The 14344-nt window shown below is 38.3% G+C and overlaps 1 protein-coding gene across 2 annotated transcripts in view; it reads left to right on the top strand.

Moving 5' to 3' along the window:
* The window catches only part of kcnt1 (potassium channel, subfamily T, member 1), a 40638-nt gene continuing 26294 nt past the window's right edge, over window positions 1-14344 (top strand). The window contains exons 1-5 of one of the 2 annotated variants that reach the window (XM_034708885.1): window positions 1-201; window positions 744-1061; window positions 4449-4628; window positions 13463-13542; window positions 13886-14009. In XM_034708885.1, the coding sequence (XP_034564776.1) occupies window positions 892-1061; window positions 4449-4628; window positions 13463-13542; window positions 13886-14009 (554 nt within the window). In that variant the 5' untranslated portion in view covers window positions 1-201; window positions 744-891. Of the gene's footprint in view, window positions 202-743; window positions 1062-4448; window positions 4629-9294; window positions 9593-13462; window positions 13543-13885; window positions 14010-14344 lie in introns of those variants that run through there. The other variant, XM_034708886.1, reaches the window with a different exon arrangement.

Here is a 14344-nt window from a genome sequence, read left to right as displayed (position 1 = left end):
AATTGGATTGCTGGAATTGGTGCAACAATTAAGGCATACTGAGTTCGCCAACAGTCAGTTTGTTAACCTGAGAAATAAGATGAACCCAAACCCTTTCCTTACAGTGTACTAAATGGATTGCGGATATGGATTGCGGATGAAATCACTCTTGGCCATTCACCCCTGGATCCTTATCTGTCTGTAAACAAAGATTATTTGAAGGTGATACATTTCCACAACTTTTTTGTGTCTTTTCACACAATTTGCAAGATACCTATAACATCCAAACAATAAAACATTGTGATGAGAATTTGTTTCTTTTAGATATCATTGTTTTCATAGCTAACAACTACTGAAATAAGTCTATAAAGTCTGTTTTAGTAGTTTGATCCCTACTGACCAGTCACTAGTCTTTATAAATTAAATATTATGGCAGGATAGAAGTTACTCTTGTTAATTTTGACCTGTAGAGCTGCAGGACCACCGAGCCTCCACTAGATGGCGCTGATATCTCAGCACATAAACAGTTAGGGGATAATTGAACAGTTATGTCATTAGGTGTACTGCACATCTACCTCAGGAAGAAAAACTGTCATCACTTCTGCAGACCTGTCCTTTGCATGTTTATCCTCACCTCAAAAAAATCTCCACCCTTCAGTAGGACCCCTTAATGACTTGTTGTGCATCTGTCAGTTTGTGTGTTTAAAGAGTTAATCATCTATCTGTCACTTTGCTGGCTGCTGCTTGTCTGCGTGGGCGAGAAGCAAAAACTCTTCCCTACCTCCAAGATGCACCTGAATAGGTGAGGGGGGGCTTTTTCCCACACAAGGATAAACATCACCCGGGGCTTTTTCAAAAGAGCGCGTCTTTCTCTCCGGGTGTGTTCACTCCTTTTTGGCAGATCTCCCTCCGATGCAATTAACCCAGGAAGAAGACTTTGTCACGGGGGACTCAACGCCGACCACCGCCGCTCTCCAGTCCGACGGCAGCGCCGGATCTCCGGCCAAAATGTGCAGTGAATGTTACGTGAACCAGACATTCGTGAACGATGATGGGACCGTGAACGCAAACCACAAACCACGGTAAGAGAGAGAGCAGAGGGGAAGAAGTGAGGAGGAAAACTTTGGGCATCATCTGTGGAGCTAGAGGAGGAATAAGTTCATGATTTATGTGTCATTCTTTCTAACATGTCTCAAAGTTATCATGCAGAATGCTTTATAGATGAGGGGTCTTTTCTTCCTGCAGTGGTCAGACTCTATAATCAATAATATATATATGTGTGATTTTAAGATATGCTTATCTTTTACCTCTTTAATTTTAATTTTAATTGCTAATAACTTTTTAATAATTGTTCATTTATAGGCTCTTGTTTGCTTTATATATTTCTTTTGCACTTTGTCTACTCTGTTACTGTAACACGAGTAAAGGAATCTCTTATCTTATCTTATCTGTTTCTTAAAGCTGTAAAATGGTCACAGTTTTTTTTATGAATTATGTGGTGTAATTTTTATGTAAGGAGGCAGATTTGTCCAGCAATCAGTGTTGCCAAAGCTTCATCCATCCATCCATACACAGCCTTTCAATGTCCTGTCACCACAGCTGTTTACTGCCTCTATGTCTCTGCTTACACCATAAAACCCTGTAAATGATCCACTGAAATATTGTTTAATATTCCAATTTATCTTAGGCTCCTTAGTAAGGTTAGTCTGCTCTGCTTCAATCCTGCTACATTATTATATGCAAGAAACATATGCATTATAAGCACATTTAAAGACTCTTTCTCAACTATCCAAGCACAACATGTTAAGTTCTCTTTGCTGTGCATAGAAACCCCTGAAAGACCCCCTAAGTGTTTTCTGAGATGTCAATACTTCCTTTTGCCTTTTGGCTCTGTTTGGTCAACTCGGATGGATGGGTTTCTCGAAGCCTCACGGGGGAATGTAGCCTTCATCTATTATACAACAAGTTTGACAAGTGTAATGGAGGACCAAAGCAATCAGAGTGACACAGTGATGGAGAGGTGGAGGAATGAAAAGAGTGAAGGCTTTTCATCAGAGCCTGACTTGCCCTGTGAAAGGGAAAAATATGCAAACTGAACTTGGTATGAATCATTCAGTTCATCTGTTAGGTTTCATTGCAGTGAGTGAAATTTAACGGAAGGATGCTTGTTTTTTATCCAGGGAAGATAAACCACAACGGGAGATTTTAATCTTGATAAATTCACATCAACGCAGTGATATCAAAATAAATTACCCCAGTTAATCGTCATACACATGATACTAGTTAAAGTTAAGCTCCAACTATACTCCACTTCTCTTCTGCATGTCTTTCAGGCTGTGGTTAAAAAGAGAAGGAAGAGCTGGACGAGGTGACTCAACATCTGCAGCCTTTAACGTAACAGTGAAAGTTGTGTCCTTGCTTTGGCCATCCAGATCTTTCTTTCACACAGTTTTTATGATTTGATGTCACAATAAAAACAAGAACAGAAGCCATGATTATTGGATAATAAATGTTTTAATGAGTGCTTCACATTAACAATAATGGGTAAAAAGTAAATTCATGACAACCTCATACATTGTACACTGCAGTGTTGTGTAATTAGCATTTCACTGTTCCAGCAGGTCAACTTGGAGCAAGTTTTAAGTACTCAGTTTAGTGATCTAAGAGTTGGGCTCTTCTAAAAGGCTCACCAAAATGTAACCAAGGTGTCATGAGGGGATTTATGAGGCAGAGAAGAAGAACAATTATGCTGCTCATATGAACTTCTGTTCCTTTTTCTTTTTGGCTTTCACTTTGATGGAATCCATTATGCATAAGTTAGTTCCGACTGATCTGATTGGATAAGAGGCGTTATGTAGCCCTTGTTATATTGCGAGTCTGCAACAGCGGCATAACGAAGCTTCTCCAATATGTCAACTTTTTCCTTTCATACTGATCCCACAATGGCATGATATAATTGTCCCATTGTGATTTCACAGCGGCAACAGTCCAGTTTTAGTTAAAGCTCCTGTTACGAACTTTCTGTTTGCGTTGACTTTGGTGCCCGCTGCTGTTCCTCTCATGTTTGTGCTGGTTTTAGTTTTTTCTCATCATACTTTCTTTAAACTGACACATATATCACTGATTGAGAATCTTTGCTACATTATAAACAAACTGTTTCCGCAGCATGCTGTTGATCACTTTATTTGACGCCTACCCCGTGGTGCTGATATCAGGCATTAAATATAGCAACATAGACATTGTTAGTCATCAAGCTGATGGTTTTGTTTGCTTTTATGGGTCATAACGAGGCGTCAGTATTCATTTCAGTTTGTTTCATTACCAGCTAAAAGCTCCACAGGAGCTTTAAGTTGTGAAACTAGATGAGTTGATAAAGAAATTAGTGGTAATCTGTTGTTGCTATATGTTGCTAGCAGAACTGTTGCATAAAAGAAATATCACACTCAAGATTGTAGTGTTATCATGACTATTGGCATGCTGTGATGATCTTTTTCCACACTGTGCACTATGACCAATCATAAGGCCCAGAAACATGTCTCACCTTCCTTTTTTAAGAGGCGTCACAATCCAATGGTTAGGACCACTTATCTGGTCTTTATTTTGATATGTTTATTGTGGGTTTTTTATTGTAAATCTTAATCTGTACTGTAAAACTAACATTTACAACTGCCAGATGAACACAGTGGAGCTTAATGCACATAATTTGTCCTTGAGATGCATTGGGATAGGTTTATTATAACATGAAAACACAAGCCTTCAAAGTTACACTGATTCACAATAAAAATGTTGGGTTAGTCTGTTTTGAATTGAATTTAGATCAATCCCCAAACACATCTGACAGGGCTTCAACAATGAGTTGATTAAGTACACATAAACAAACAATAAGTTGCGTGCTGTTTTGGTCCTTTGAAAACCCTTCAGTCATTTTTTACAGCAGAAATATTAAAGACTAGCTGTTTCCAGCTTCTTAAATGTAAAGAGTTAGTGCTTTAATTATCTTTGAATGGGCACAAATGTGTACTCTAAGCTGGAAGACCATAAGCTGCTTAGGAGCAGTGTAGTGAGTTTACATTGTGCTTTAGAAGTACACACAGCTTGTCATGCTCTCTATTGTGTGTGTGACTCTAGGGTGCTGTTTGATCAGCTCATATTACAGAACAAACTAAAGAGACTAATTACACGTCTGCCAACAAGCACAGTATGAATTTTCTGGATTTGGGATGAAATACCTTTTATTAGTTTCTGACCATGTTTTTCTTCTCCTGTTTCTCTCCGACTCCTTCTTTCCCATTAAAGTCCAGCACCTGCACTTTTTCCTCCTATGATTCCATTCCTTGCTTCCTCTCCTCTCTCACTCCTTGTTCCTTTCCAGCATTGGCTGCCCTTCAAACACCCTTCAGTTCTTACCTTCTATTTACCTCCCTTTGTTTCCCTTCTGTTCCTGTACTGTCCCCCTCTCCCTCCTCCAGCTCCTCTCGGGCTCCGCTCCAGACCAACGTCAACAGCAGCAGCAGCAGCAGTACTGGGGTCGTCTTAGACATCTCCACCCTGAAGATGGAGCAGCAGGAGAGTGAGGTGCCTCCGCTGCCGCCCCGCTTCCGTTTCAGGGACCTGCTGCTCGGGGACCAGAACTTCCAGAATGATGACAGGTAGGCAGCTGAGTAGGCGCAAAGAGAAACACCAACACAATGAAAATCTGATTTAATAAGGTGATAAATCTGTTGGTCCAGGTCAGTACCTTCACATGAAATCAAACACCCTTTCAGTCATATCAAAAACTGCTGAAATAAATGGACTTGTCCCAATTTAAGCATCAGGCCAACTTTAAGCTAATGTTAACTTTAAGCTAACAACTTTAATTGTTTATCTAGTACTTTAAGTCAACTATTCCCCATTTTTTGTTATTAAATTTAGCTGTAGATTGTGTCATTATGTCTAACTAACCATTAGTGCTCTATCTCAACTATCCAAATACTTAAAGCTGCAGTTGGTAGGTTTGGGGTAAAAAAAACGGTACTTATTTGTGCTGTGTTTGGCAAAAAAGTCATAACACTCATCAACAGCCATCAATAAATTAGGTATTTTGAGATTATGGAAAGATCTCTGTGTTTTCCTCTGCCACTGTATCCAGCAATCTATAATTTCCAATTGCTCCCGTCAGCTCTGACCAATCAGAGCCATTCTCCTGAGTGGTCCTCCTACATCTTCCTGATGGAGCGTGCACTACGATCTGTTTGTGGGCGGGGCTTACAGGAGCAGAGAGGGGGGAGAGGGATGTAGTGAGAGGGGAAATCTGGCATGGAGGGGTAGAGTTTACATTCAAAATCTCTCCCTGAACTGATGTTTATTCCAGTACTACCAACAGCAGCTTTAAGCCATTTAGCCGTTAGTTAGCTACTAAGCTAATTGTTTATCTATTAGTTTTTTCTACTTTTCCTTTATCCATTACTTCTACCTAACTATTTAAATATCAAACTATAACTTTTAGTCAGCCAAATCAACACTTATGCTTGATTTAAATAGTGTATTTAGCTACTCTGCTATGTATGTTTTACTTTAAGCTAGCTAGTTTGATAATTATCCATTAGGTTTAGCTAACATGTTGATAACTTATCTACGTCTTTGCTAGCTAGTAGTCATGGACTCTCAACATCTGGTGTTGATTAATTAAAGGTAACTCAACAAGTGAGACAATAATAATTTCAATATGTGCTCACAAGGATCCACAGAAGTACCTTCAGGAGTACAAGAACCCCTCGTGGGGAATAACTAATTGATTGATTAGAAATGGATACGCATGTATTTTAAATACTACAAAGGCTTTAGTAATATTCACTTCCTTGACTTGGGCATTTCATAAAGTAATACAATAAGTGGTGGAGTCAGATTTTTTTCACTTGGGTGGCCAATCGTAGAACTTTCTACAATATATATTAATCCTGGTTCATAAAACACAGAAGCTCGGCTCATTTTTTAAGCGATTTGTCTGCTTTCCTTTATGTGCAGTTTTTTGGTCCTTTTCCTCTCTCATGTTAAAGAGACATTATATGATCTTAATCATCTTGTGTTACATACACCATCAATCATAGATGCTGATTGCACACCTCAGACCATCAATACAGCTGACAAGTACTTACGTTGCATTTAACCCCATACAGTTGACCTTTGCAACAGTGTTGCTATTATTCAGAGTTACATCACATTTACAATGCACTGAGCTTTTCCCTTGTTTAGTGCTTACAAAAACAACAATACATAAAGTGCAGTTTGAATTGCTCCCTCACAATGTGTCATTAATGTTTAAGTGCTTCAGACTTTGCCTTGAAACAGTAATTGAAGGGAGAAACATAGCAGAGTGTGGGTGCTGTCCATGGTGCTGAAAAGCAAGAGGCTGAATTACTGAGGTTTTAAAGAAGGAGCAGCAAAGTTGGCTGAGTTTTTTTTATGTTTGATTCACAACTAAAACCCCAAACCTTTTTTAGCAAGCACATTGAGGTGGAATTCAGTGACAGAATTTGAAATGAGGTCTCCCAATCAGACCCTTTGTTAAACCTTCCCTCATTAACACTCATTTCTTCTTTTGCACTCTGCTGCTTGAAACAAGGCTTGCAGCATTTTTTCTGTTTTTCCAAGAACTCCTTCATTTGTTTTCATCCTGTGATTCAAAACACAGAGCGGCAACGGGGATTCAGATCCTTTCTCTGTTTGAAGTTCAAAACAAAGAGTCAAAAAATAACATAAAAAATGAAAACATGTGTCCCCTTTCCTCCCATTGCAGTGGTTTCAGGAAGACAGCTGAATCCAACAAGCTAGTGTGGTTAGTTATGCACTCTTATCTGCGTCTCCTGCTGATATTTATTCAGTTTTATAATCTAGGATTCTGCCAGATGGACCTCATGAGAGTGATGATCAAATGTAATTTTAGATGTGATTACAGCTGCAGCATCATACCTTTGAGACTGCAATGCTGTTTGTAATACTTGACATATCTATTTGACGCTGAAAAACAACACACTCTGCCAGTGCTTTCACTCTAATGTAACCTTTTCCCAGCTGTCCTTGCAACAACCACTCTTTTCTCCTCGATAAAGCAGTCTACAGTTTCAGCTCCTATTTAGACACTTGTTACCGTTATTCTGTTGTTCCCTGCAGATAAACCTGTCCTCTGTGCTCGGTAGATAGTGTTCTTGTTGCTGGTGAGTGATGATGCAGGTTAGGTTTTTGTAGTCAGATTCATGGGTTTGGTTCAGCAGCTATGTGTGAACTCCCAAATGTCACTGGTCACATCCATCACTCAAAGGCGCCTCTCTTAGAGGCGTCCATGCATGAGAAGAAACACAAGTCTTACTGAAGTGTTGCAGTCTCAAACATGCTCCTTTTCCCCTGAAATGTGCTAGATTATTCACAATCTGGTTGTTATTCCAGACATTGTTTTTACAGTTCCCTACATTTTTCAAAATGTTATTGTCCTAATAATTCCCAACTAATTAAATACACCTTATGATTTTGTAAAAGATGTGTTCATTTGCAAAATGCATATTGTTACAGTGCAGTTCCAGTATATTAGGGGGGGTTGTAACAGATTTAAAACCCCCAGAAACTAATGTCTAATTTATACAGATACATGCAAATGGACTTCAAATACAGGAGGAGGATTCACCACAGATAGTTACTCAAAATTTAAATGTGTGAAACCCCAATTCCCCCCTAATTTGGGGCGCCGTGTAAAATGCCTAAAACTAGATTATTATAGATTATTTAAACACCATATTTGATTGAAAATAGTACGACATGTCAGATCTTTAAGCTAAAACATGTGCATATATTTTTCATAAAACAATATCATAATTTATATATGATGCCAGCAACACGTTTAAAAAAAGTTGGGACAGAGACGGGGACAACAAAACACTGAAAAATGTGTGTAATGCTTAAAAAAAATACCTGGAGGAACAGTTCTCAACTAATTAGGTTACTTTGCATCAGGTTTGTGACATGACTGAATATAAAAAGGACATTCCACAGAGGCTGAGTCTCTCAGAAGTTAGTGTGAGAAGAGGTTCATCACTCTGTGAGAGACTGCATGAGCAAATCATTCAACAATTTCAGAATAATATTCCTGGGTGAAATTCAAAGAATTTGTGGATTATCATCTGCAATAAATGATATCACTAAGATTCAGAGAATCTGGAGTAATCTCTGTACATAAGGGACAAGGCCCCAAATCAATACTGGATGGTCTTGATCTCCTGGTCCTACAGCAGCACTGCAAAAACAGACATGACTCTGTAGTGGAAATCACTGCATGGGCTCAAAATCATTTACAAAAACCATTGTCTGCCAGTGCTACTAGTATAAAGTGATAATATTCATAGTTAATGCAAACAAAAGATATATACATAATAATGGTTGTAAAAATTTAAATATCTTTCGGAGCTGCACTCTGTGAGAAACTGATGTGAAAAGTATATATGTAGGCTAAAAATGTATCATATTTGCTGGTACAATTTATGGCGTAAGAGGGGTCTCCTCATGTTCCTTGAAAAGCCACACTGAGTGGCGTTTCAACACCAGCGTGGGCGAAAGGGGGTCAAGTGGAGTGCCCTGTTCCAGTATTTTCTCTGACTCATGGAGGGGGTCATCTATAAATTACTACTTCAGACACTTTCAAATTAAGAGACAGCAAAAAAGGTGGGAAGGATGCAGAGGAAGAGAGAGAGAGAGGAAGAGAGAGAGAGAGAGAGAGAGAGAGAGAGAGAGAGAGAGAGAGAGACAGAGAGAGAGCAGAGCCTCCTACATTGTTGTTGATTTTCTTTTCGCCTGTAATTTTCTACTCAAATCTAAAAGGACAAAGAAAAATGCAGCCAACTTTCTCTTAATGTTGTCTGTCAGTTATGATGCTAGAATCTCCAAATCAGCAGCAGAGGAAAAAAATGTAATAGAGAGAAAGCAAATCAGAATAACAGATGTCTGCCTGCCTTTGGGCTTACAGGCATTTTGGCTTCAGGTATTTGAGGCTCTTCTGTGAAACCTTAAAACAGACAATGCTGCACCTGATGATGTCTCCAGACAGAAAGCAAGGAAGAAAAAGAAGTATCAGCTGATCCATGTGACCATTACTTAACTGTATCATTGGGAAAGCTAACAGCCTTGCCAGAAGCTGCAGCTCTGCTTGTTACAGGGTTATACTCTGTCAGGCAACGTTGCTGTGGCAACAGGCCCGCGCGCGAGAGAGAGAAAGAGAGAGATTGAATGTATTTCTAAAAATATTTCCTTAAGCACTTCTTATCCCTCAAAATAACATGATTAATCAAGCACATCACTGTCTTTTGATTCTATTCAGTATGGTCATCATGGGAATGTTATGAAATATTTTCTAAAGTTAAAATAATAAAGAAAAAACCTTCAGGGGAAAAACGGCAGTGACTTCTTATTTAGAGCTGAGGGGAGGCGCGTTGGTCAACAAAGCTTTTACACTGTAGGAATAAGGACTGAGAGAGAGCACGACGCAGCCACAAGTGTCAATGGATCCGAGGATCGTCATCCCCACCTGGGCGAATCCGTCCGTGAGCACGTGGAGGTCGGACTCTTTTGGTGCCGACGCCGGGCAGAGGTAGGACCAAAGAGGGACATTTGATCCTCTTAATAATGTCAGAGCTGCGCGTGCTGACAGAGAGAATATATCACTCTGTGAGAAGTTTAGCTCATCATTATTTTATTTGTCAACGAGGCTAAATTGCTGTGTGGCCACAGGTTACACGTGCAGGTGAACTTTGGGGTTAACGAGCATCGCGCGCGCCCAATAATTGCTGACGCGCAAAGAAATGCCTATTTATTTATATTCATAATAATTCAAGTCCATCTAATGTCTTATTTTTTGGGGGGGGGGGGGGGGAAACAACTACTGCACATGTAGAACTAGAATATTAGGCTCTATCTAAAAATTATGATAGATCTTTTGGTTCAAAGTCACGACTGTCACGACAATTTGAAATTCCCTGTTTTGTGCTATCGATATTTAAAACCTAAAGGTGTTGTATCAAAGTAACTCTAATTGTTCTGCAAGATTAAACTCTTATCAATCATGTGTTTTGTCAATATTGCTTATGCATTTATAATGTACTGTCTGAAATGTTGAAAACAATTTCTTAAAGCCCATGGTAATACATTTAGTTTGCAATTTTGTTGAAACATGTGGTGTAAAACTAAAAGATATTGAGTTTCATTGATGTAAGTTATAGAAAAAATACATAAGAAAGGAAAGAAGCAAATCCTCACCAAATTTTCTGTTTATAAAAAGTACCAAATGATTAACCCTCCTGTTGTGTTGTGGGTCAAATTTACCCTTTTTAACGTTAAAAATAAAATAAAAAATGTTAAAAGTGTTTTTTCAGTATGAAACGTCTTTGCTTGGCTTAATAGGTGAAATCAACATATAAAATCAAAATAGTTCATTTCACATTTTAGGCAATATATGACTTCTTAACCAGCTAAAAACAGCCTAAAAATCTGGGCAGCATGTGACAGAAGGAGGTGCCTCATGTTTGTTTATCCTCATCACTTCATAAAAAAAATAATAATTCAAAATTCAAAATAAACTAAAACAACATTCTATGTCATATAAAACTATTGTATTTATATTTAGGCCTTTTCAATGTACATTAAAACAAGTTTTAACAAGGATGTTCATAAAAAACGAGTGAGTTATCCTCATTGAACCATGATCTGTGAGAAATAAAGAACACTATTGCACCAAATATTGATTTAAATGGTTAGTAATGGAGGTAATAATGAGATTAAAAACATGTTTATTGGGATTTTTGGGGGGGTTCTGACACTTTGGGATATTTAAATACTCAGGAACATTGTTGCTCTTCCTGAGAAACGAACATAACAGGACGGTTAAAGTATTTTATTATAAGTGCAGCAACTATTTTGATTCAGTTCCAAAAGCATTTTTCTGACTTCACTAAGTTCATGTGAACTTATTGCATTCATATCAACAGGTTTCTCTCTCTGTTATTAATGAACACCTCGGGTTGGATTCATTTGATATTATCAGACGTTCAGAGCCACAGAATAATTTCACTCACAGAACTTTCTCTGCCTCAATTAGTTTTTAAAAAGATCTGATTACTCTCAGAGCTGAGCGTCTTATCGCCAGAAACTCAATGTGACACAGCAGTATGACTAATGTCAGACCACTTCAGCTGGTAATTGTGTGCTCGACAGGAGCTGATTATGGGCCATTACTTGCACCACAATGTGTGTGAGTGTGAATGTGGGTGGGTTAAGGGGGTTAGGCAGACAGACAGAGAACAATCTGTAGGGCCCTCACATGTGACATATCTCTTCCCTGCTGGTGGACACACGAGACAGCTGTTGGGATCTCATCACGCCGAGGATCCCTCTGAAGGGTTTCCTCTTTTTTTTGTTGTTGTGCCATCCGCTCTCAAATAGCTGTTGAACACGGAGTCGCTCCATCCAACTACCCACACTCCTTTTTCCTTCCCACTGTGAACCTTTCAGCCACGATCTCAAACTCTGAATTTGTGCAGCAGCTTTCAACCTTCCTCAAATTCCTCTAATCCACTTTGTGCTTGCACTCCCCCTTTTCATTTTCCTTTGTTTGCGCTCTCCTCTGAAGGCAGCTCAGTGAGGATTGTGCCTTAATAGTGTAAAGATTTTTCTGTGTGTTGCCAAGCTACCTGCTGGATGAGTTTTGTTTATCCTTTCTTATCAGCTCTCGCTCTTTGTGCTTTGCTTTGTCTTAAAAATGTACTTGGACGGTTGCCTGAAGCAGACATGCATCCTTACATTTTCATTTATTCAACTTCCCCATTATTACGAGCTAATTTCAGCTGTTTCCTTGAGATCTCATATTAAAGCAGATGATCATAACATGTATGCCCAGAGTTAGAAATAGGCTTAACTTACCTCATTAGTGTTGGCAGTGACAGCATGGCCAGTTGGCTAACCAGGTGGCCACTCTGTTGTTTCTCAGGTTAGAAAAAGGTCATCCGGTTACTATGAGAAAACAAGCCTTTTCCCCCTCATATAATTAAATATGTAACCATTATAATGGGAAACACATCATTTCTTGAGGTAACAAAAAATAACTTATGATAAAAAAAAAAAAAAAAGTAATATCTCAATAAAAAAAAGTTAGTAAATGAGTGGGTGTCCCTAGTGGGGCGTTTGTACTGTTATATCATATTTAAAAAAAATGTCAAGGAAATATTACTACAATGTAGTTTTTGACAGGTTATAGAAGATAATTAAATAAACAGTGATAACTTTTTTGTGATCTACAAAAGCAAACAAGACCATCAATGTCAAGGTTGGCAGTTTCTAAGCTGTAATTTTAAATGCCTGAAATCACAGTGAGGGGGTAGTACTACTCACACACGGACAGGGAATAGTCAGCAAAGAGATAAGAGATATCACTTCGTCCACAGGAGGCGCCAAAAGCAACACAAACAGATAGTTCCTCACAGGAGATTTCAAAAGAGAAACTTTAATCAAAAAATAATTTTACCTTAAGAATATGACCTTATCTGTTATATTCATTGTTATCTCTAGTCTGCGTAATACAAAGCTCACATATTAATGTTAAAGCACTAACAGGTTGTGAGGCTGTAGCTGGGCCAAAGTTGATATTGAAATAAATATAATTAAAAAAATTGGTAAATATAACTTTTAAATTAACTTTTATTAAGCTTCAGCAGTTAAAATAATGAAGTCATAATTGAATTCTAAAAAAATAAAAATAAAAAAGGATATATATAAAAATCATGTGCTGAAGTGGCAAATTATTTCTCGGATGTTTCAGTTTTAAAAAGAAAAGTTGATATTTAAATCCTGAAATGACAAAACATAAAATGATCTGCAATTATTAAAATAAAAGCTTGAATGTTAACACTCTTGTAGTAAAAATAAAAGCATTTAAAAAGCAAACAATACATTTTAAAAGAGGAAAAGTGATGTAGTATAACACCGTCATGGTCTTTACACTCCTCCATAAACATTTAGCAGTTTAAATTGTCTATTCAAGCTGTCAATTAGTAAGTAGAAACCTGCACTCCCCTTTGATATCTTTCTTTTTAAGTATTGCCTGACTATCTTTGGTACCTAAAACAATTAAAACATTTAGAACTATTATTTCTATTTTTTCCTCTCTCCTTTTTCCTCATTTCTCATTGTAGCTAAAATCACCCTTCATCATGTCACAGCTGCTATGTGACTTCCTCAGTTTTAACTGCATGTCCCACAGTTACCCGGTCCTGTGATTGGAAACATAATCAGGGAGACAATTACCAAACCCTCCTCAGACACATGATTAGAAAAGCAACATTATGTATGATCATGCTGTCTTAAATTTCAATTTTAAAAAAGTGCTCCAAAAAGTAAACCAAAGATTGTTCCTCCTGCTTGTGCTGCCTTTTGTTGGTTTGACGTTTCCTCTCTGTGTCCCTTCTTTTAGGGTGCAGGTAGAGTTTTACGTGAACGAAAACACGTTTAAGGAGCGTCTGAAGCTTTTCTTCATCAAAAACCAAAGATCAAGTAAGTGCAAGCCATCTTTTCACTCATCTCTAATTTAGCTGTTTGGCATACTTGAAAGGGTTCATTAATGGACAACACAATAAAGCAGTCTCCATTATTTGTGCCTAATGAGGCCCGGATGTGTTAGGAAAACAAAACAGCACTGTGGAGTCACATTAGTTTCTGTTTAACTATCGAGGTTGGAAGAAAATAACACTTTCCCTTACTTACTGTAAATCTCCACAGATGACAGCATACAAATACACTGATGTTTCTTGTGAATAAAAAGAATAACATTTTCTGCCTTACTAAGAAGCTATCTTGCTGTATCTTTATTTTTAATGTATGTCTCCCCTGCCTTTAGGTCTTAGGATCCGTGTGTTCAACTTCTCCCTGAAGCTGCTCACCTGTCTGCTGTATATCATCAGGGTGGTTACAGACACCCCAACTCACATCGCAGGGCCACAGAGCGCTCCCAGCGGCAAATGGTACGTTCACGATCAGAGAAAAGTGTTGCGTCAAATCTAGAGTTCTTAAAAATGCATTATTTTAGCACACCTAGACGTGACTTAGACTTTGACGTGCATTATAACTTGATAGTGTGACCTGTGCTCCCTCTGATAACATTAAGGAGGAAGGGTATATGACCTATACTGCAGCCTGCAAGTAGGGGGAGCACTAAATCCTTTGGCTTCACAGTCAGTGAACACTTATGGCGTCCATTTTTATATAAAGTCTACGCTCACATGGCTACTTCTTGTGTCTTTGACCACTCCTGCCCTTTCTCTGCCATTTCTTTATTTATTTTTTTGCTTTCAATAAT

The sequence above is a fragment of the Notolabrus celidotus genome, chromosome 19 (genome assembly GCF_009762535.1).
Source record: "Notolabrus celidotus isolate fNotCel1 chromosome 19, fNotCel1.pri, whole genome shotgun sequence".
In the NCBI taxonomy this organism is placed as follows: Eukaryota; Metazoa; Chordata; class Actinopteri; order Labriformes; family Labridae; genus Notolabrus; species Notolabrus celidotus.
This window is presented reverse-complemented; position numbering and strand designations above follow the sequence as displayed.